At 40.0% G+C, this 22,696-nt stretch overlaps 2 protein-coding genes across 9 annotated transcripts in view; one reads left to right on the top strand and one right to left on the bottom strand.

Moving 5' to 3' along the window:
• The window catches only part of LOC119737340 (S-adenosylmethionine sensor upstream of mTORC1-like), a 36,309-nt gene extending 28,778 nt beyond the window's left edge, over positions 1-7,531 (bottom strand). The window contains exons 1-3 of the mRNA XM_038211624.1: positions 7,446-7,531; positions 5,567-5,666; positions 3,517-3,620 (exon numbers count right to left, since the gene is read on the bottom strand). Coding sequence (XP_038067552.1) covers positions 3,517-3,616 — 100 coding nt within the window. The 5' untranslated portion in view covers positions 3,617-3,620; positions 5,567-5,666; positions 7,446-7,531. The remainder of the gene's footprint in view (positions 1-3,516; positions 3,621-5,566; positions 5,667-7,445) is intronic.
• Positions 7,532-7,747: 216 nt separating this feature from the next.
• LOC119737339 (forkhead box protein P1-like) overlaps positions 7,748-22,696 on the top strand; it is a 54,487-nt gene continuing 39,538 nt past the window's right edge. For 6 of the 8 annotated variants that reach the window (XM_038211621.1, XM_038211618.1, XM_038211620.1 and 3 more), the window contains exon 1: positions 18,337-18,426. In XM_038211621.1, coding sequence (XP_038067549.1) covers positions 18,349-18,426 — 78 coding nt within the window. In that variant the 5' untranslated portion in view covers positions 18,337-18,348. Of the gene's footprint in view, positions 7,874-17,243; positions 17,690-18,336; positions 18,427-22,696 lie in introns of those variants that run through there. The other 2 variants (XM_038211622.1, XM_038211623.1) reach the window with 2 other exon arrangements.

The raw sequence follows: 22,696 nt of genomic DNA, 5'->3' as shown, positions 1-22,696 counted from the left end.
ATTTCAACCCGCCTAGTCTTCTGCACTTTACATCCCTTCAACTTTCGCAAAAGCACTTTTTCCCATAGATTGGGGCGGAGTGACGTCATCCAATGAAAACATCTACTCATTTGCACACCAGATCATCGGATGCTATGTGTTAGCATTCAGCACTCCAGACTCAAGAACCATTGAGTTTCAAGAACACACATCTAGGAGCTAACTTCCCGGATGTCTGCACCCACCTATAAAGTTAGCAGCAACGAGTATCGATAACAACTTCACATTCCTGCACAATTCTTTCGCATACTTAAAGGGAACATGAAATAAAATTTTGATTGCATTTTTTTTGCTTAAATCAATAAAGGATGATGTTTTTAACAATATTTTGTGTATGGCGGTGTTTATTTTCTGGGATAAATGGGGGAAAATAATTTGTGAACATGTTTGGTCAAACTACTCTGCCCCACAAAGGGAAGCTTCATTAACATAAAACTTTGCGAGGGGTATGACACAAATCAAGGCAGAGACTTGCCGCGCTGCGGGGGGCACCGGCATTGCGGCGTGCATCATAATACATGTATATATACATTGCCGCACTGAAAGTTTTTCTGGTGTTTCGTTCGGAATCGAGGAGAAATAACACCCGATTTTCGGCCATGCCGACAAGGTGTGTGGCTGCTGGGTGTAGCAAAACTACCAAGGATGGAGTAAGCCTTCATTTGTTTCCAGTAAATCCGAAATATCAGAGCATTTGGAGAGCCAAAGTGAAGGTAAATACCAGAGAAAAGTGGTCCGGGCCCAGTGAGTTCTCAGCCCTCTGCGCTGCACTTTGAGCCGTCGTGCTTTGATGCTGGTCTGTACAGCAACTTGGGCATGCCCCTAAAAAAACATCGAGTCAGTGTCTGAATCATTAGAACTCTGATTCGAATTGGACGAATCTGTACCATTTTCATCGGATTCGCTAAGGAAAGAAGAGGAAGAGTCTTCGGAACTTTCACGGTCATGACGGTCGTCGTTGTGTTCATTCGACAACGGTGGCACCGTCGCACGTCCACTGTGCATGTACATGTAGACACATTCGTATGTGTGCATATAATGCCACGTACTTGTACGCGGCGGCTGCACATACACACAGCACAGTAGCTTCGCTAATCTGTCTCGTACCCAGACGTCATTTACGGGCCCTGGATTTCTCTGCCTTTGTTTACGTCATGAACAGCGCCCTCATTTGGAGTTGCCGCGAAAATCAAAAAGGGGGGGGTTCAATTTTGGACGGCAAATTACCACACTAAATGTACACCAGAACCAGTTCTGCTTTTAATTCACATTTAATACACATAAATGAATGTATATATAAAAAAAAATACGTTATGGAAATTTTGGACTGCATGTTTCCTTTAAGCTCAGGGCAAGCAGGCAGATTCAGTCACACATTACTGTTCTCCACAGTACGAAGTGACTCTCTGTGTGACACAGTTACTTTTCACTCCATATCCCTTTACCTGAAAGTAACCTGCAGGGTTTTAAAGGGTTTTAACTATTGCTCTAACTATTAACTTCCCACTAGGAGGGTTAATGCCGCTGTCTGTCGACAAAAATGAACACGATGTGCCTCATGTACTTTGGCAAGGTGCCATTTAGCCCATGCTTGTGCTGTATACTTGTACATACTTATCCTTTAGGCCAAAAAAAAAAAGTCTCCGGTTTCTGGTATGCGCGCACGTCGCCGTAGCCATGCGCGTCGGCAAAATGAAAAAGTTTTTTTTTCAATACAAGATGATGTCTCAAAACTGCCAAACTCACTGGTTGGACTGGAATCCTGCTGCTGCACAATTTTTTTTTCAATACAAGATGATGTCTCAAAACCGCCAAACTCACTGGTTTGACTGGAATCCTGCTGCTGCACAATTTTAACGTGTTTTTAGATGGGGTTATGATCGAGAATAAGCTTTATGTGGCCTCTCTGGACTCCCATATATTTGCACTAAGTTTAGTCGGCACCATTTGCAGTCATCAGCCGACATTTGAAGCCAAAAAAAAAAAAAAAACAGGTAAAAAAAAAAAAAAAAAAAAGCCGCGTCGCCGCACCACTTTTTGGGCAAGCTCCATACCAGAAACCGGAGACTTTTTTTTTTGGCCTTACTGCAATGCCACTTAATTTGATGCAAAAATCAAGACGCCTTGATTGTGACGTCTTGACAAAATTCCATCTACAACTACCCCCTAAATGGCGGCCATGCACATAAACAGGTGCATGTACATTATGAGCGTGCTCGATTACTTCCCTGCCCTTACTCGTGCCTCTAAATCGCGGAAAGGTGCACATGCGCAATAACGTGAGAGTAAGCGATCTCGGGTTACTTGATGACGTACGAGTGACATACGCAGCCCCTTTTTACAGTGGATTGGTTTTAAATAATTATATTTAAGGTGACATACTTGACTGTAGCCATGCTGCTTCAGACACAATGTGTCAAATTTCCGCCCATCATCCAGAGCTTTCTGGAAACAAATTTTCGTTTTTGAAGTTCCCACTGCTGGCTTCTTGCCAGACGTGACAGCCACGGTTTAGCATGGCTTTATGAGATACTTACCCAAGTAACCGGCTCAGCGTGTCAGTTACTTGGGGCAGGCTCGAGTAAGCGAGAGAAGTCACGTGAGAGTTAAATCGAATGCAGTCAGGCTTGCACAAGTAATCATGGGGAAGTAATCGATCACGCTACATGTGTCCCACATACTGGACCTCTCAGGAGTTCATAGTCAAGCATCAAATAGACTGATTCATTACGCCCCGCCCAATGGTATTTTGACCAATCACAGCCATTAACCCTAACTCCCTAGCGTCTTTTACTAGGAACTGGACCAATTCCATCAAAATCTATCAATCACTGTGCGTCTAATACAAAACTGTACATGACATAATGGAATCCACCACTGACGCACTGGTTGACATTCATGGACTTGCTACACATGGCTTTTATCACAATAGCAGTACAGGAAGCTAGGCAAAATCAATCGGATACCCCTAGCACTGCTCCAGGCCATTTGGCCCAAGTCCATCATACTCCATCAATATTTAGTTACCCCAGGCCTTCTGGACCAAGTCCCCCAAAATGGGGTGATGGATTTTGATGGAGTTGGGGTGGTTAGGGTTAATGTCCTACATGCGTCCCCGGAAGCCCTACATGTATGGGTGTACGTGCACGTAACGCACGTAGTTTGAACATACAGTGTGGCATTGGAGAGGCACACATGTTGTTTCCCATGTGTGCAGTGGGTGGGGCCTAATGATGCAGAGGTGTGTGTGTTGTTACCCATGTGTGCAGTGGGCGGGGCCTAATGGTTTGGTCTACTGATGTTGTGACATTTGTTTCAATAACTCCAACCCCTCTGGAAGTATTTCAAAACAACCCTGCTGAACCCAACTGTGCCCAACAGCTAGAAGAAAAGACTTTCTGCCCAAAAGCCAATTTGTGCTGTTGGATCTTTGTTGGGTCCATCACGGTTGAGTTTCATAGCTCAAATCCACCGTACCTTCTTTGAGTTTCTTTCTGAGTTTGGCGTGGACGCCTTTCACCACACCGCTCACTTTCTTCTCACAGTCCTCTTCACAGCAGGAGCATGTGGATGACATCTTTCTGAGAAAAAAAAATGGGAAACAGACTCCTAAATACAGGCATGCAACTGGGAAATCACAAAAAAGAGGAAATTCAAATTTTTCCCAGACTTTGTACAGTGTTTTTCTATTTTCAATGGCACACATGGGAAGTAAAAAAAGAGGAAATCAGCTGATCCGAGGAAAAGTTGCACGCCTGTAAATAGGTTACTGTCACAAAAAAAAGTATTTTACCAACACCTCATGCACGATTAACATTGGCTTTCAGATTTTGGATCTACCCTTAAGGGGCAAAACCTACCTTGCCGATATAAGGAGACAGAGAAGTTGGCAAGACTGGGGAAGGGGACGGAAGGAAACAAGCTCTGATTTTCAAAAATGCCGGAAATTAAATGGATCCGTCTCAAATTAACATTCAAATCACTATCACAACAGTGGATTTTGGTGCAAATGTTGTCACTTACTGCATCCTTACAATTTCATACGAAAATATTAATATGGCAAGAAACTTGAGCCCTTACTTTGACAATGCATCCGAATTTAATTGGCTGGGGCTTTTAATTGAAACGTTGAAACCACTTCTGACTGACACATACATGTGTTATTCCCAACTGCAGCCAAGTAATCTGAAAGCGCCCTCTTATAGTTCATCCATGGAACCTATACCAGGTTCCAATCATACAGCTTCAAAGTAACACCCCTCTGTATTTTTCTCACAGTTTTTGCCATCCACCACAGCTTTGAAGGTTTGCCTACTTCCTATGGCTCATGGTGCTATAAGAGCTTTGCCTACTACAATGGTGGAGCTGACTTTCCGGTACCCAGACGTAGGTCGGGTCACGTGGGTCAGTGGGAGTCCTCTATACTCTCTATAGTCTGTTTCCGTTGACTGCATGTACCATAACCAAAAGTCTGTCCGGCAAAAAAGTTACAGCATAATGCTGCATTCCAACGGTGATATTCTTGTTATTATCCCTAACTCCCTAGGCCTTTTTGCTAGGATGTAGCCTCAATCCTGCAAAATCCTCCAATTGGCCTCATGGAAAAATAGCATATATAGCCTCAATCCTGCAAATTCCTCCGTTGTTTCTTGAATATGGTCCGTGCAGGGGTGACCACTGCCTGAATCCTGCAAAATCCTCCGGCTATGACTGTCAATAGGCTGAGGCAGAGGCAGTGACATCCTGGAGCAGTGCGGAGGATGTCAAGTATAATCAAGGACTAAATTTATGCACGGCTGAGCATAAACAACACAAGGTCCGGCCCAAGACCTTGACACAGTGCGTACTCCGAAATCAGCAACGCACTTTGGCCATGTAACCTCAATTCTGCAAATTCCTCCAATTTGCAAAAAGGATTTTGGAGGATTCAGGGCGATTAGGATTATTGAAGTCAGGAGCTGCAGTCCGAGTGTAGAGTCATGATTTCAAATTAATAACTATCACCTCCACTTTTAGTCCGAAAATTTGGGACTCTCAATACCATGTATGAGAGTCCCAGTCCAACAACCCTTTAGTACTGCATCAATCAACTGTGTCAAAAGAAACATATCTGGTATGCAGTCTTCATAGTCTGCCACCAGACCACTGAAGGGTCAATCTTTTCAAACCATTAAACGTGTGCCAGTCTACTCTTAGGCTACAACTTGAAATCACTTGGCTTCACTCTCAGGTGCAAAATGTTGGAGAAAAGTCTCCTTTAAAAAATTGAATTGGGACTTCAAACTTGGTTGGTGAAATACTGAGGACCTTTTAGCCTCATGAAAATTTTGGAGAATTTTGTTGGCTTAAAGTTAAAGAGAGAGTAAAGTTTTTTTTTTCACTCACGGTCCCAGTCTGCCACTATAACTACGTGCAGTGAACCACAAGATGTTTTTGCTAATGTGCATTTTTTGAGAGGAAACAACTAACAGCCAAGACATAGCATAATAATCAAAATGCAACATGACCTCTGGTTAATTATACTTACATTATATAAGTAATTTTTTTTTACTCAATCAGGATTTTTCTCAATCACAACACATGGGTCAGGTTTAGACTGGCTAAGCTGTCCTTACAGCACAGAGCACCTGCATCAAAATGAAAAAAAAAACATTGAAATAATGAATAATTAATTGTATCAATATATCTTATGCGTAGCAGCCATCTTAAAGGGCAATTTGTTTTGCCTTGATATGTACGAGTGAACCTATTGTGTCTTCGTTGTTGCTGAATTCAAATAACACAAGATTGCCACTACGCATAACGTCATAACCTTGCAGCAGCTAAATGTATTCAAATATGATGGAACTTGGTTTCCTGTTTGCCCTACCCCCTCAGCCCCCCCCCCCCAAACACACAAGTGTGTATTTGCCTGCAATCGGCACCCCTATATTGTCCCTCTTTGTTTGTGCATGTAGTAACTTTTTAGGAAGACCTCCCATATGTTTTGTACACGAATCCAAATTGGGGACCTCTCGGGAATTGGGGACCCTATTGTCCTCTAATGTTCAATGTCCCCTATTGAAAGCAGCAACAAAGTCATACACACAGAGGTTTGTTTATGGTGTAAATGGAGGATTTGGGAATAAATGTTGCATCCCGATGCCACTTTTTCCATCATATATTATCTCAATGAAGGTCAGTCATACCAAAAATGTAGAAAAGACATGAATCTGGGACTGAGAAAAATTTCCAATGTTGTTAGGAAAGGAAAGAATGTTGCAACCCGATGCTATTTTTTTCTTCATATACATTTTGTATCATCTCAATGAAGGTCAGTCGTTGCAGAAATGATGATAAGAGTAGACATGAATCTGGGACTGAGAAACATTTCCAATTTTGTTAGGAAATACTTAGAAAATTGTCTTGACTCTTCATAGACTTTGTACACAAATGCTGAAGTGGCGTCAGGTTGCAACATTCTTTCCTTAGGAAATACTTAGATTAGAACATTTTCTTGACTCTCCATAGACTTTGTGCACTCTCCTTGTAACAGTAATTACAACTTATAGACCGCTTGCAGATGCGTTCCATAATCGATGCGCGAAGGCGCGCGACGCCATGTTGTGGGACAAGCGCATATCTATCCATGCACATTTTGTCCCACAACATGGCGTCGCGCACCTTCGCGCGTCAATTATCGAACGCGTCTGCAAGCGGTCTATAGGGAAGCTGGGTGAACGTGAAGTTTGTCATTACACCTTTTTGAATGCACGTTGATTAAATATGACGGTGAAAGATCATGGGTTACATTTCACAGCTCTATACACATAACATGAAAATACTGGTCGGGAAACAATAGAGAGCTTGCACAGAGCGCCCTCACAGTATCATGCTCATGTTACAACTGAACTAGTCCTTCAATGATCTAAAAAAAAGGGCTTCAGTTTACTTTATATTATTATTACTATTACTAGCCAACGTTGGATGCCCTCTTCATTGCATTTATGACTAAAAAAGAGAAAGAGTCATGACAAATCTAACTTGTGTAATAAGATATGTTTGTTCTTAGCTGATCATGACTTTTTTCTAGTGCAGTTCAGTTGTGCAGTAAACTGTTAGTGTTACAATTTTAATACACAGACTGATGCAACTCTAAAAATCGCTGGTCCCCACACCAAACGAGTACAGACAGCATATGCCCCATGGAACCAGTGCACACAATGCATTGACAGTGTACACACACATGATCACTACCGAATGCAAACAGTAAATTTTGATCCAAAAAATGTGATCAATGTGCACTGAAAATCGATTGTTACAATGCTATAAAGACAGGTATTGCAATTTTTACTATGGCTTATATTGACCACAAACAACGTTCCACAAGCCATGCACAAAACTGACAAACACATTGAAATTGTCACCGAAATCTTGAGTTGCAGTCGACGGCGCTCAAACATTCACACCATCGTGCACCATGCTTGTTTACGCAGCAGGTTAAGCTGACGTCATGATCGGACACAGTGCGACTAGAAACAACAATGAATTCTGGATCTGAAATAGTCCGAAATTCATCCTGAAGTGGATTTTGTTGCAATTACCAAGGCACAGGGGTGAACACAAATACCATATCGTATCACTGGTACATATATTCGAAGGAAAGGGGAATTTATTGGACAGTTTAGGTTGGAATTGTCCCGGCTAGGGGCGGACCGATAATCAGCGTTGTTTATCGAGATGCGCCTTTACATTTGCTGTACACAAAATTCGATGTCTCAGTCTCGTCTCTAAATCAAGAGAATTTCACAACCCTGTTCCGCGCTGGGCTCGATTCTTGCAAGAAAATCCCAAGGTAGGTACCAAGCATTACAAATCAAGGGTGATTCTGCTGCAAGCTTAGCTCGATTTTGTATAAACTGCTTGGTTCTTATTATGTATTTTTGTTGTTGTTTGTGGCAATGGAAGTCTTTCTCTGCCTGTGGAATAAATAAATTTGCATAGTGAACAACACAATCTGCAGCTAGCTAGCTTTACATGTGTGCGACCGGCCATGCGCGATGCATGCATACAACGTGCATTGTGATATTACAATACATCCGGACTCCGAATGGACTCTCGCAAAGAGAGCAAACTTACCGACGGCAAAAGTAGGGGTTGCTGAGGCAAATTGTGGTCCATTTCGATTGAAGCGCGTACAATAAATGGCCAAAATGGACGAGATGAAGAACATAAATTTATAATTGGAGTCGTTTTTAAAAGAAGTTTAGGCTCTACTGTTGTCGAAAAATTATGTCTTTTTAATTTCAATTCGAGCTTCGACTTCGTGACTGACCCTGGCCGTCCAAATCTGAATATAACGCCATTATGAGTAGGGATGACTAGCTTGCATGATTTGATCTGAATTGTAGTGAAAGAATAGATTTATATTATTACTATCAACTAGGGTGGCATTTTCTGACACAGTTTGCTGTGAATAAGTGTCGTTTTGAGAATGAAGATCGACTGAATTCCCTCTTTATCGTGGCCCTTGCCTTGGCCTTTGGGCCTACACAAAACTTTTTAAAAAGGCTAAAAAAAAAAGGGGGGGGGGTAACTTAATCATGTTAATTGGAACATGTCATTGTCATAGAGCTCTATGTCTATGTTTGGACCATGGAGGAAGGAACACCTACACCATTGTTGGACTGATTATTTCATTTTCATTAACTATTATGATACTAAACTTGCAAATCTCAAAATTAAGTTCTAGCAGAGTTTCATTAGGCCGAATTAAAAAAACAAACCTGTTTCTCGTCCGTGGTTTTTGAAAAAAAGGAGGAAGCGGGGCTTTTTATTTTCTATTTTTAATTTTTTTTTCAAGATGACTGCCATTTTAAAATTTCCTGCAACCGTTGGTGTTCCACTGCTCAAAGACGCTTTTAAAATGAAAGACAAGTTGGACAAGAGAACTGAACATATTTTCAGTGTCATTTAGAGTTGTATTGGTATTGATATTTATTTTCCGATGAATTTGTGGACTTTTTCGGTGTTTTTTACTGCATTTTTCAAAAATAAAAAATAATAAAAAAATCCAGGCGGCCTCCAAAAAGGAAGCGGGCAGGGACGAGAAACTTTTTTTTTTTACTTCGCCTTTGGTAGGCCTACATGTCATTGGTGTTCACATCACAATCATTAGTATGATTGATAGATTGTCATGTCCTGTCCGGTAAGTGTTACTCTAACACCTTACGATACATTTGGAACCTTCAGTGTCAGACCAAAGGCAAAGTATTGTGAAGTAGGCCAATTTTAAAAATAGTTGTAACCAAGGATTTTGAACAGTTGCCAATTCTTTCTAATGACTGTACCCATATCCAACAAATGGTGAAGTCATTTATGGGGGCCTCCAGTGTTGCCAACATATTCACATCACAGATGTGAGTCCACGGAGGAATACATTCATAAATTCCTCCATGGTAAGTCTATCACACGTCAAATCACTAGTCAGGCTACAAGTAACACCTTGAACTTTGAAAAGGGAATGCCTTCGTCCGGCCCAGTTCATGTGAATAGTTTGTCTATATTGACCTTGACACTTAACTGGTATTGGTAAGGACTTTGCATAAAACAAGAACTCCCTCCAAACACCCCATTTTATCACTTTCATCATTTTTTTTTTTTAACCTTAATTATCCTAAAACAGAATACAATGTACTACCTTCCCAAAATGGCCAAATACTCCAAATTCCTCGATCATACAATAAAACAAGTGGCAATCTATTCTTCATGCCCACAACAAAATTGGAGTATTTGGGCTGTACCTCCCTCAATCCTGAATCTTCTTAAATCTCTTGGAGATCTGAAGTTCTGAAAATGAAATTTGCAGTCTTCAATTCCCTGAAAATTCTATTTTTTCCTGTTCAACTTGTATGTTTTCCAACTAAAAAAAACCCAACTTTTTAAATATTATATATTTTTTTGGAGGAGGGAGGCATCTTCAACCATATTTAAAAACAAACAAACAGACCCAACTAATACTAGGAGATTGGTATTAGCCTAACCATGAGAATGGAATTATTGTCAGGCTGCAAGTAATCAAAAATTTGTTAAGTAATAATTCAATAACTGAACATGAGCCGATTGGTTTTTTTGGGGGGGGGGGATCGATGTCTCATTCAAAAGTATTACCAAGTTATATTGTTAGAAAAATAGCAGTTTAACAAAAGAATATATACTTTAGATAAAATTCCAAAGTAGCATGGGATTGCAACTTAAAACCATTTTATTAAGTTTGCAGGCATGTAACTTTTCCTCGGATCCGCTGATTTCCTCGTTTTTAACTTCTCATTACAAATTTGAAAAAAAAATTCATTCTCATTACAAATTGAAAAAAAAAATGTACAAAGTCTTGCGTGATTTGGAGTTTCCTCGTTTTTTTCTAAATTTCCAGTTGCATGCCTGAGTTTGGCATTTATTTATCTGGGCTTTTTAAGAAATAGACACCGCAATTAAATGTTTAAGAAAAGGTGGTTATAAATAATGGGCAAAAATTGAAGACATGTTGTTGACAATGCATACTGACTAAGTTTACTGCATTGGTTGGCATGGTAATTTTAGTTGTTCATGTTCAAGGACAAATGTATCTGAGAATCCAGCTGTCTCCTGGAACATTTCTAGGGGGCAGCAAGTCAAGGATTGTGGGGGGGGAGATAATGTAATTGCTGAACCAAAGTTGCAGGACTGTGTTTCCTACTTTGTGAGACAACATGCATGATAAATACTTTAAATCAGAGAAGTACTCGTGTTGTACTATTACATTTTTTTTGTAATTGCCACCAACATTGGTGTGCATAAAGTTAATAAGACCAATTCTGTTGCTTTTTATATTTTTCCCTCATCCTTTGTTGATATATACAATGCATGTGTGTGATTTTTATTGTGTCATTTATCAAAATCTCAAGAATTGTTAGATGAAGAATCTTTCGCTGTCAGGTGCGTGTTTGGACTAGGACTAAGGATGCTTTTAAGTTGTGACGTTGCGTCCACTTCACAATATGACCACCATCTGTTGTTTACTACAAACACAAAGCCTCGAGGCACATAATCCTGTGCGGTTCCCAATGGCGATAATTCAAAATGGAATTCACAGTCTTTAAAGGAATCACTGCGACCCACAAATGCCAAATTTTAGCTGACAATGAACGTGCCCTGTTGATAAATAACACGATGGTAAATCGCTAATTCTGAATTGCTGAAATTGGAGCTTTCAGGGTTTCGCTAAATTTTGAGTTAACAATATTGATTCCCTGATTTTATTTCCATGGAATTTCTCACAAAAACTGTATTTATGCAAATTTCCCAGCAAAACACTTCCTGCTGTAAATTCCTGCTTCCTGCATAACTACCGACACATCTCCCTGATTCCGTTGGTCTCTTGGTTCAATTTTTTTGGGTCGCGCTCCGTGCAGTGATGCAGAGCCATTTAAAATGGTAATCGCGTTAATAATGGCCACTCAGATGTTGCTTCTCGTCTCTTTGCTTGCCAGCGAGTGAAACATAATAGCCCAAATAAAATAATGATGGTGCTCTGCCTAGTCTTTAGAATAATACACTTGCTCGGTTCTCTTCCCCGAGTGGCATCGACCAAGGAGCTTTCTACTCCGAAAGGAAAAAAGAAATGCGCGGAGGTTGGGTGTGTGTTTGTTTACCCGTTGCTTGTTTTGTGTTGGCTGTTGTTTACATAGTAAAATGGCCGGGCCTAGGTGGTTCATTTGCCCTCGCATATAACAACAAGGTTTTGAATGCACAGCTGCCAACCTGCCGTTAGTCTTGTTTGTGCAATGGAGGTTCTTGCCCCATTTATTATTTATCCTGGCTTTTCTCAGCGCTGAATATCCAATTTGATCAAGGGGGAAGGGGGGATGGTTGTTGTGGTGGGAAAGTGGTGCCATTTACTTTTGAAAGAATGGATTATGTGTGGGGTTGCTATTGTTCCGTGGTGAAAAAGCTCTTTGTGGTTCAAGTGTAAATTGGCCTGTCGTAGACTGGTCAACCACAATGAACAGACATGCTGTCTTTGTCGATGTGCTTGACTTGTTCCATTCCATAATTAAAATTTAAATAATTTCAAATGTTATCACATTAACTTGACTTTATTTATACATGTAATTGATGTGAGCATGAATAAAAAATGCAAACAGCTTTAATTGAGAAAATTCAAATGAATCAAATTTTCAAACCTTCATTTTCATGCAATAAAAAGCTTTGAAACCAGAATGTCCTCATGAATGCCAACCAGTGTGTAGGTGGTGTCCATTTCCTATAAAATGGGTCTAAAGAACACAGGTATTTGCATACAAGCCACCCCATTGGCTAGCACTGTGTGAAGGTGGTGCAAATGTCATGTGAAATGGATCCGCTTCATTTGCATACAAGCCTCCCCATTGGCTAGCACTGTGTGAAGGTGGTGCCAATGTCATATGAAATGGATCCCCTTCATTTGCATACAAGCCTCCCCATTGGCTAGCACTGTGTGAAGGTGGTGCCAATGTCATGTGAAATGGATCCTTTTCATTTGCATACAAGCCTCCCCATTGGCTAGCACTGTATGAAGGTGGTGCCAATGACATGTGAATTGATCACCTTCATTTGCATACAAGCCTCCCTATTGGCTAGCACCCGTGTAACTTTCAACCAATGAGTCACTGCAGTAGGGCCCTGTGCAGGTGACATGGGTTCTACACAATACTAGTAAACCTTACTTGAGGGAACTATCATTCTTGCAGTGGAATACATACATGTACATGTATGTACCTTTGAGGAAGCTCTATGATAAACTGTTGCATGTACCAGAGATTTTTGTCAACTAAGTACAATATTCATTTTTTTGTTACCTATTTGTAAATTTTGAAGTTTTGAAACTTGAAATGAAAGAAAGAAGAACACTTTTTCTTGAGATGCTTGTTTTATTCTGAAAGATTATGCCATATTGTTCATTGGACACATCTTGAAATTCTGGCTTAGACTGTCATATATTTTTTGTTAAAACATTTAAAATGAATGTTTTTGATGTGCCACAAGTAAAATATTTTAATAGTTGGACTCGTGATTTTTTGTTCGATTTCCTGTTTCATTTCACTTCCCGTTTACACCATAAAACATAACAACACCGCAGAAAGTTTTGTTGTGGTTGGCTTGGAATGTCCTTAAGGAGTAGGGGGACTTTTCACGTTGAATGCCTGAATTCTGAAGGTTTCAATTTCGAATCAAGTGATAATATGTATCTGATGTTAGTTTTCTAAAAGAAAAATTGCTGTTATAATATGTAGGTATTACTAGGTTAAAATATGAGTCACCCCATACATGGCCCCAATGTCTATAGATTGATTGTTTGTATTAGCTTTACTTTATTTGTCCCCCTCAAAAACAATATCTCACCCATCCCGCCACGATGGAACAGTCCCGCCAAGATTAAATTACTGACCTCTGTATGTAGCTGGCTTTGGATAAACAAGCCAACAACATTAGCATAATAACAAGTGTATTGAAGATTAATGGAAAGGGGAATCTAAACAAGAAATGCATTCGTTGTTTACACAACTCCCTAGATAAATGTCAGAGGGAAGTGGTCTGTTTTCTCTGCTGTTTGCCATTGTGTATACAAAGTTCTCCAAGTAAATTTATTCGTACATAATGCGCTGCACTTGCGATTAAACAGCACTAAAAGCAGTGAGGGATATTATACTTTGAGATATTATCCCGGCTATAAAATTGATTTTACTTTCGGTCAATCTTCCAAGAAAGTATTTGTATATTATAGGTGAATGTTTTCCTTTTTCCAAAGCAAACAAACACACACACACTAAAACCAGAAAAATACTATTCTGCAACTTATATTCATCCATAAATTTACCTTTTACAAAAAGACAATTGTAAAAACGCAATCAGAAAAAAAAGAAAGGAAAACCAAACTCTGAAAAAATTTGATGGATGATTTTTTTTTTGTTGAATTAATTGTCAACATTTCAGTTTCACATGTCACAGTTTAGCATTGTATCGGGTTTCCAGTGAATTAAAACAAAATGTAACCAAAAGTGGACTTACTCATTAGGCAATCAATATAATTTAAGTGATAAAAAAAGGAGCTGACTGATTTTCCATACAACTTGGTGACACAGTCCCAATTGTGTTGGTTGAGTGTAAGGTCAAAAAGGCTTCGACTTATTGTTCGAACAATGTGTGAGTAAATAGGAATGGTCTAGGGCTTACTGAGTTGGCAGTGTTTTTTGGTTTTGGTTCGTTGGCCGGCTCAACGAAAAAGAGACATAACCAGGTGAGTAGAAATGAGTATACCTGGATAATGTTCAGGCTGTAGTGCCAATGCTTCAGCTTCCAAACAAACGATGACAAATGATTATTTTACGAGCGCTTCCCTGAACCCATACAATCCAAAATTGGAAGTTTGCAGAAAAAAAGTTTCCTAATCAATCCCAGTTGATGAATTTTGTTTGGCCGGCGATGCTGTTCCTGACAGTGCTGCCTGTTTGTGTGCTGGGAATGCGCCATTACCCGCGGTTGTTTTTCAGATCCTCGGAGGGGGTCAGTCTTAAAACACTGTGAAAATAATTGGCCAATTACCGGTGGTGTCCGCTAAGTTGAAGTCCCCTTCATGTTCGTGTATGGAGCTGATCTACACGATGTTTTCCCTGATGTCAGGATTTCAACTATATTGAGTTTGGCTTGATTTCATTAGCCCCCTACATTCTATTTCCTCCTCTGCGTGTCACATATTTGTCAGTCTCCTTCCGTTGCTCTCAGACAGTCTTCTTCATTTTTAGAACTTTGCCTCATAATTGGAGGAAATTCCGGCACTGTCCTAGAGAGATGAGAGTGAAGGTAGGGGGGAGGGGAAGATGGGTGGGGGGAGGGGGGCCTTGTTGGAAGGTGTTTGTAGAGGCGAGAGTCAACGAGGGGGTGATGTTGGGGATTGTGTGGATGAGAAGAGAAGGGGGCGTTGAGGAGGGGGAGGATTCCCTTGAAGATGTTCTGCCGACACTTATCCCAAGGTGGATTTTTCAGCAAGAGGCATTAAAGCTATCACGCTTCCACTCAATCTTTTATTCTTGTTGGGGTATTCTTTATGGTTTTTTTCTTCGTACATTAAAGGAGACATCCCTTTTACCCATCTCATCCTGCTCTGCCAAAATTAGCTCGGAGGCAGCTTAAATTGTGCTTTCATCATAATCCTTGAGTTTACTTTTCTCGCTGGTGTACAATGTACTAGCGGTAGCTTCATGTATTTTACCAGTCAAAAGTGTGATGGACCAGTGAGTACACTCCCCAAATAGGCCTGATCTGACAAGCGGGGTTATAGTTACTGTGTTTTCTCGGAAAACTTTTCGCTTTAGTAACTTGTCACTTTCATATTATAATGTAAAATGTAAAAATTGGGTGGGGATCGTCATTTCTTCAATCGTATGAGGTATGTCACTCAAATAAATATAGAATGTAAAAAAAATGAATACTAAAAAGTAATAAACATCCATTGTGGACTAATTATTTAAATAGGCCTACTGATTGATTTTTTTAAAACTGAGTTTTATGTAATTGGTCAGGCCATCTAGAAAATATAAAGTTAAGAGAAACCCTATAATTCAGCTAGTCTTGTGTTAACTTCGGTCTTCCGTACTTGTCCTATAGATTCAGGCACATCTGAGCATTACAAAAAAGACCAGCCTTGAAGAACATACATGCAGTATTATGACGCGTTTTCAACAACAACATTCTCCCGAGCATCCCTGGAGAGAGCCATAAGCTATAATTAGTGGCAATGATCATCAGAGTGACTTGTTTTGTTTGGTTTCGTTGGAGTTTCTAACCCCAAATCCCAGCTCTGGGAAACACTGGACATTTCCTTTCTCTTCAGTATTGCTTCCCAGCTTTGTGTTCATTAAAGTAAAAATGTTTGAACGGAGTCTTGTGTTACTGTACAAGTGTAAAACTTTTTATTGTTGCCACTGATTTCAAGAACCTGTCGAGTACAGAATTTGGCTAAGCATACAAAAGATTTGCTTGGCAAAAACTGGTTACCACTGACAATGTAATCTGATAAACGTTTCTGTTGGCTGGTGCTCTGCTGTTTATGCTTAGCACATAAAACGTGCTTAGCAACATTTTCTGCTCAGAAACTACCTCTCTGCTCTCTATTTGATTACAATTTTATGTAAATTTTCAACTGAATTAGAAACAATTAGTCCTGGCCGTTTTACTTGAATTGTTGAATTGGTCTTTCTCTTGCTGTTTTTAAGTTTAAAATTTTATTTGGGGTTGTATACTGAATTTTTAATACTTAATTAACCAGTTCACGCCTGGATAATTTTGACAGTGACCGGACCCAGGCGCGGGATTGTTTTGCACGAACCTGGATGCCAGACGGGTTCAGGCCGTCGTCTGCAGGTAGCACACCCTGATATTTCTGGCCTCGCTCGCTGGGAGCGGGTGGCAGACAGATATTTCCGGCCTCGCTTGTTGCGTGTTTATCCGTCGTCCGTTATAAAAACTGCAAAACCTTTGCGTGTATACAAATCATCCGACGTGAACTGGTTAAGACCTCATGTACAGTAAGTTTGCATGAAATTCTTTTAAAAAATTTTTAAAAATGAAAAAAAATTCAAATCTTGATTTGATCAGTTCACACACACATGTATGTAAATTACAACTTTGCAACCTAAGCTGACTTATACCGGTAGTTAAGAGTAAAGTACGATTTTACTTCTAGTTTTTTTTTTTTTACATCTAAGTACTGTTTTCTTCTAGACCCTGGAGGGAAGTTACATCCTTACTCCAGTGATGATCTGTTTTCATTCAATCTGTCAGGAAGCTGAAATCAGTAACTGCGACTTGGTTCAGGGGAATCTGTTTTTTGTTTTTCTTAAAAGTGCTGTCTTCATACATTGTGTGCTCTGCACCAAGGCAGGCAATGACTTTGTGGAAAAAAGCTTTCATCAGATAGGCCTGGGAGACAAGGCCAAATAGTATACAAATATTTTCCTTTACATCTTCGATTTCCTCTGAAAATATTGTGTGGAAGTGGCAGTCTTTCAAGACGATCCTGTTTCTATTTGCATATTGGAGGCTGCTCTGGACAAAAATAACCCCCTACAAACAGAGAGTGTTTGTAGCATTGGCTGTCAAAGACTGTCCCTACGACCTCTTCCAAGGGTCTTGACAAGGCACAGTACAGAAAGAAAACAAGCCTGCGGCGTGAATGTTTGTCAGTTACAATGCATCCTATTGCCAGGCGTCTTCTATTGCCTAATTTTGCATCATAATCTAAGGTTTCCTGTTTTTACCACCTGTTTTCCTTGGAACATACTTCCTCCCCACGATCTTCTCATCATCTCCTTGGTTGGAACTCAAGTCAGGATGCTCACACTGTCCTAACCTCTGCGGCCCCCAGCTCCCAAAACAACCGATAATTACCTCAAGTTCCTTAGCTAGCTCTTCAGAGAGAGAAAGAGAGAGAGTGAGAGAGTAGCTCTCACGATAAAATTTAATCAAGTTCATCGCCTGGACACCTCAAGTGACGAGCGTGGTCAACGAACGTGCTCATCTTTGCAAATATGAAAAGCTGTTCTGCAGCAATTACTCCTAAGTTGAGAACCTTCTGTCAGTTTGGACCGTGGAAGAGGTGAGATAATAACCAGATAATTCGGTTTGTTGGTCTCGATGGAGATGCCAGTAGTAGGTGTGCCTTTTTGCCAGTTTTTAACTACTCTTTCACTCTTGATTCCCAGTAAGCTTTTTGCTCCGTGCGGGTGACGGCGGACTGCGAATAATACAGACTGAGGAAAAGACGTGTCTGTTAATGGCTAATGTCATCTTTTGTTAGCCACTTATTGTCCATCTTCACGCTTGATTGCAGGCTAGGCCTGTCTTTGAAAACAAGTGACAAGTGCCCTGATGGCAAGAAAAGTCCCAATCAAATCAGCCCCCACCGTATCATGCAATCGTATTCCTCCAGGAATAAGAATTCTTTATCTCATCAAACTAAGTGCTGGTGATTGATCGTCGGACAAAAAAAAAAGTGACATCACATGAAACTGTCTCTCTATGTCTATATACATGTGTGATTTCCCAAAGTTTGGATTCTGTAACAGTATGATGAGTAGATTGTAAGTAGTTTTCCTCCCTGCTTATAAAAGGCAGACGTACAGCCGGCCAGTCCGTACTTGTGTTTATGTACACACGTGAGGATCCCACTGTCCTGTTTCAAGTGCGCCAGCAGAGAGGCATGACAGGTGTATAATTAATCGGTTGTGGCAGTGTTATTGTTTCCCTGTCGGTGCAATGATGGGGGAATGGTATTACCCTCGCGTCCCGGTCGCTATCCACTCCGACTATGTCATGGAGTCTAACTGCTATCAGGTAAGTCTTCAGATGACCCCCGGTGTATTTAGTCATAAATAGAAAATTGGAAATCCATCGTTGATTCTGGTTTTGATAGCCATAACTGCAGAAGGCGTCTTATCAAGTGTGATCATTGTGCGTGTGTGGATGTTGGGCCACTTTGTCATCGTACAGCCTTGTAATGGGTCCGATGGGATGGCATCATAGGTTTGCAAAAACTCGGTATTTTATTATGTGTCCACTGAGTGACCTCATTTGACCTCATTTGGTGAAAGTAATGTTAAAGTGGAATGCATGCGTAGAGAGATATTGCCTGTGATGTACTTCACTGTTGCTTAAGGGCAGCTGACTTTTCTATGATACATGTACATTGTACATGTACTGGTGTACTTGGTACTTTGATGTAGATATCTGTGCTGAGCCAACTGATGTTTCTTCACAAGGTGTTGGCCTTTTGAGAGATAGCGGACACAACAGGAGGGCACTATTTGCTGTTGGTGAATTTGGGTCAATACAAAAGAAGAAAGTGCACCAAAACCAAATAGTGCCCTATTGTGGTCACTACGTGTGTTTCTCTAAACGGCTACAAATGTCGTGCATTGAAACTCAAATGGTCAATGTATAATAATTTTCAAGATTTTTTAAATTGAAAAGCCTATTAAGAATCCTGTTTTCAATACTACATGTAGGCCTATTATCAGGCAGGTGTTTCCAATTTTTTTTTAATGTGGCATTGACTCGAAGAATTTCTTAAAGGATAATTTCGTACTGGGCAAAAAGTATTAGTTATTACCCCACTCAAGTTGTATATATTACCATATTTCACCAGTCAGGGAACCTTTGCAAAGAGGCCAATATGTAAAAAAACTCCCACGTTTACCCTTGAAATATATTCCAATCATAATAAAGTCCATAAATTGGCCTCATTGCTGACACACAGACGTACATGTACACAACCACACAGCGTGCGTGATTATTATTGGCCAGGCCATATTTATGACTGTTACCATGACAATCTTGTTTATGATCGGTTCCGTTTGGCACCTGGCTTTGTTTTTATTTGCCAGCTCGAGTTGTTTGTGTTTAGTCCCGTATGGGGCTGGACTGTATGTAAATTGTCTGTGCCAGTTCCGTTTTGTCATGGGAAACTGCTTCTGGCTCTGCTTGGGTGCTAGTCTCTTAGGGGCCCTTGTGTTTTACTGTCTTACATCGGTCGTAATTAAAGGGAATGTACAACATTTGCTTTTGCTGCAATTTTCAGAAATAAATGGATTGGAGGATTAGTATGTTATAGCAAATATTGTTAAACTGACTTGCTTCACGTTTGGAGCTTGTAGATGCTTGAAAAACCAAGACAACCAATCATGTTCTTGTAGTCTTGTTCCCTGATCCACTTAAGATGAAACGGAGCAATTTATAGACTTTGGGGAATTGTAAGGTCAGAGAATCAGTCTAGCAGGCTTGTACCCCTCCACATATGTGCCATCAATTACAAAGAAATGCCGAATAACTAAATATGAAACATTATAGGAGCAGTTTTTTGAGGAAAAAAACCAGTTTTTTCTCCAACGCTGGTCGGCCGACCAGTGTTGGAAAAATACAAATTTTCTTGAAAATGTCAGTACACCAGGAGCCACGATTTTACAGGATGCTTTAGACTGTCACTCCCTAACAATCCAGTAAGGTATTTCGTGATAATTTGCTCATATCATTTTTTTGATGTTTGCAAATGTTGTATCTTCCCTTTAAAGGTGCTGCTCGTTTCTGTCTTTTGAGTATGTGGTTTTGGACAGCTGTAGGTACATGTTTCTTTTTTTGTTACCCTGTAAAGAATTTAGACACTGTGTGTTATCAGCTGTTCATTTGCAGAGAATGTATAGGATAACTTATTTAGGAAAACCCTCTGTCAATTTATTACAAAGTTCAATTCTCTCTCAGAACGTGTGAGTGAGAAAGTTCATTTACATTTACCCGGTATGTTAAATTGGTGGCTAGAGAGATTTGTTGATGTCTGGCAAATTTTGAAAGGTTCAACTGTCTCGTAGCTTTCTTCATAACTTTAGGTCATTGTTTAATGCATTTTGGAACCAAATCTAAAAGAAAGAATCTGCAAGTTGGTAATAGAAAGTTGTCTAATGCCCGGAGAGCAGAATGCTTTATGTTACTTTTAAACAGCTTGATTAAATTTGTTCTGTGATAGATGCATCTCAGATGGATATTGAGCTTACAACATGTCATTGTTCAAACTTTTGTAAAGAATAGAACCATTAAAAACAAGGGAAAACAAGAAAAACCATGATCAGTTTCTGAGAAGCTACACGTACATGGATAATAACCTTGTAAATGTCCATGTTTCAAAACAACAAAATAAATGCCTCGATGCCAGTCTAAAAATTCTACACCAAATTTTGATGACAACTGAATCTTTTCAGCCTTAAAAGATGCACAAATGTATAAGGAGGTACATGTATTAAAGTACACATATGATTGCCCAGAATTAATACAATTTCATGGAATTTTCTTGTGTGCTAAAAGTAACGTACGTGTATCATGAATGTACACACTAAATGAATTTCCTCCCATTTAAGTGCCAGAAAACTGTGTTAGAGAATCGCGATATGAATCTCATCCGACATACAGGACTTGGCTTAATTCCAAGCTGCCCATTCTAAATGCAGTTCTTCCTCACTTCTCGTTATCCAATGTCCCCTGCTAGGAAACGAGCGACTTCGCTATCCATTATATCCCACCAGTATTTCCCCACCCCCTTCCTGTACCTGTTATTTACCCTCAATGTTACCCACCTTCTTTTAAGATGGTTCCATGTTAGAATTTGCCATGGTTTTCATTTTTTTGGGGGGGGGGGGCAACACATCTTTGACTGATCAGTTTTAGAGAAAATATTTCTCTTGTGAAGGAATCGAGTTGATGGTTCATTTTTTTCACAAAGACCCATAGACTAAATTGGTTGTGGATTTACTAAAAACCATTAAAAATAATTCATATTTATAACAAGAAAAATGAATTTTAAAAAATGAAGTGAATTTGAAATATCCAACCCAAAAACTAACCCATTTTAACAAGAAGACAGAATGCAGGTAAAATACAAAAAGGTCTATTGTTAAATTGTAAAAATGCATAACAATTCTACACAATGTAACAGGAAGCAGATATTTGTAATGAATGAAAAACACTTTTAAAATGTATACAACCCTAGCATTGTAACCTCCGATGGACTTTCCTGGAATCGTGTGAAAGATCTTTCCATAAAGGCAGCACTTGTACTGGAACATGTACATTTGTGTCTGTTTGATTTATGCTCTTTGACAAAGGCCAATTTCTTTAATGCACTTTTTTTGTGACCATCAGAACCTAGATATACCGGTAGTTGCTCTGTTGTGCAGTAAGCACAGCATACAGCATGCAAACTCAAGAGGCACATTTTGCTTGAAGTAGTGATAAAACAATAGAAATCTCCATTTGCGCACAATTATCTTTGCCGTTGAATAAACTTCAAGGCCAGCGCAGTTGTCATTTCATTGGCCTCTAATGATGAGGTGTGGTGTTGATTTCCTCTGCCTGTCATCAAAAGTGGTTTTCATGGCGACAGAATTTGGTATTTTTTTCAAAGCAGTGTATCCACTAAGCTCAGTAGTCTCCATTCTTAGTAATGCTTTCTATGTTTCCATAATTGAAAATAAAACAAAATAGGTGTGATACTTAATACATATTCATGATATGGCTCTGTATTCCCATTGGTTCATGGTCATTACACACAGTGCTTTAGGACGTTTGGTTATTACCGTAATAACCGCGTGCAGCTTTGCACGGCCTCCGGGCACCGTCGTTGAGTAACGTCCACAAGAAATGTTATTTCAACAAAATTTTCATATCGGAAGAATACACTCCTTGTGATGCTTCCAATTTGTCTTGATTATCTCACTCATTCGAACAGGCCACCTGCATTGTCTGTTCCCCCTACCCTGGGGTATTGCGCTTCTCACAACCCCCCTCCCCCTAAAGCTTAAACTGATGAGGCTGCTGCGTGCCTCTCGTATCATTTGTTGAGTCCCAACACAAAGCCCAAACAAGATTATTTTTCAACGTCCAAAAAGCCGGGGGCAAAAATATCAATTTAGCAGGCCAACACACCTGTAGCCGTATACACATGTATCCCCGTACACCCGCTACCTGTTTACTTTGTATAGATTTTCCATTTCCTTTGCTGCGATAAACCTCATCCCCACAGCATTTTGCCTCCTCAAGGTGTAGTACACAATGAAAATAG

Source organism: Patiria miniata, unplaced genomic scaffold (assembly GCF_015706575.1).
Source record: "Patiria miniata isolate m_02_andy unplaced genomic scaffold, ASM1570657v1 HiC_scaffold_3, whole genome shotgun sequence".
Lineage (NCBI taxonomy): Eukaryota > Metazoa > Echinodermata > Asteroidea > Valvatida > Asterinidae > Patiria > Patiria miniata.
This window is presented reverse-complemented; position numbering and strand designations above follow the sequence as displayed.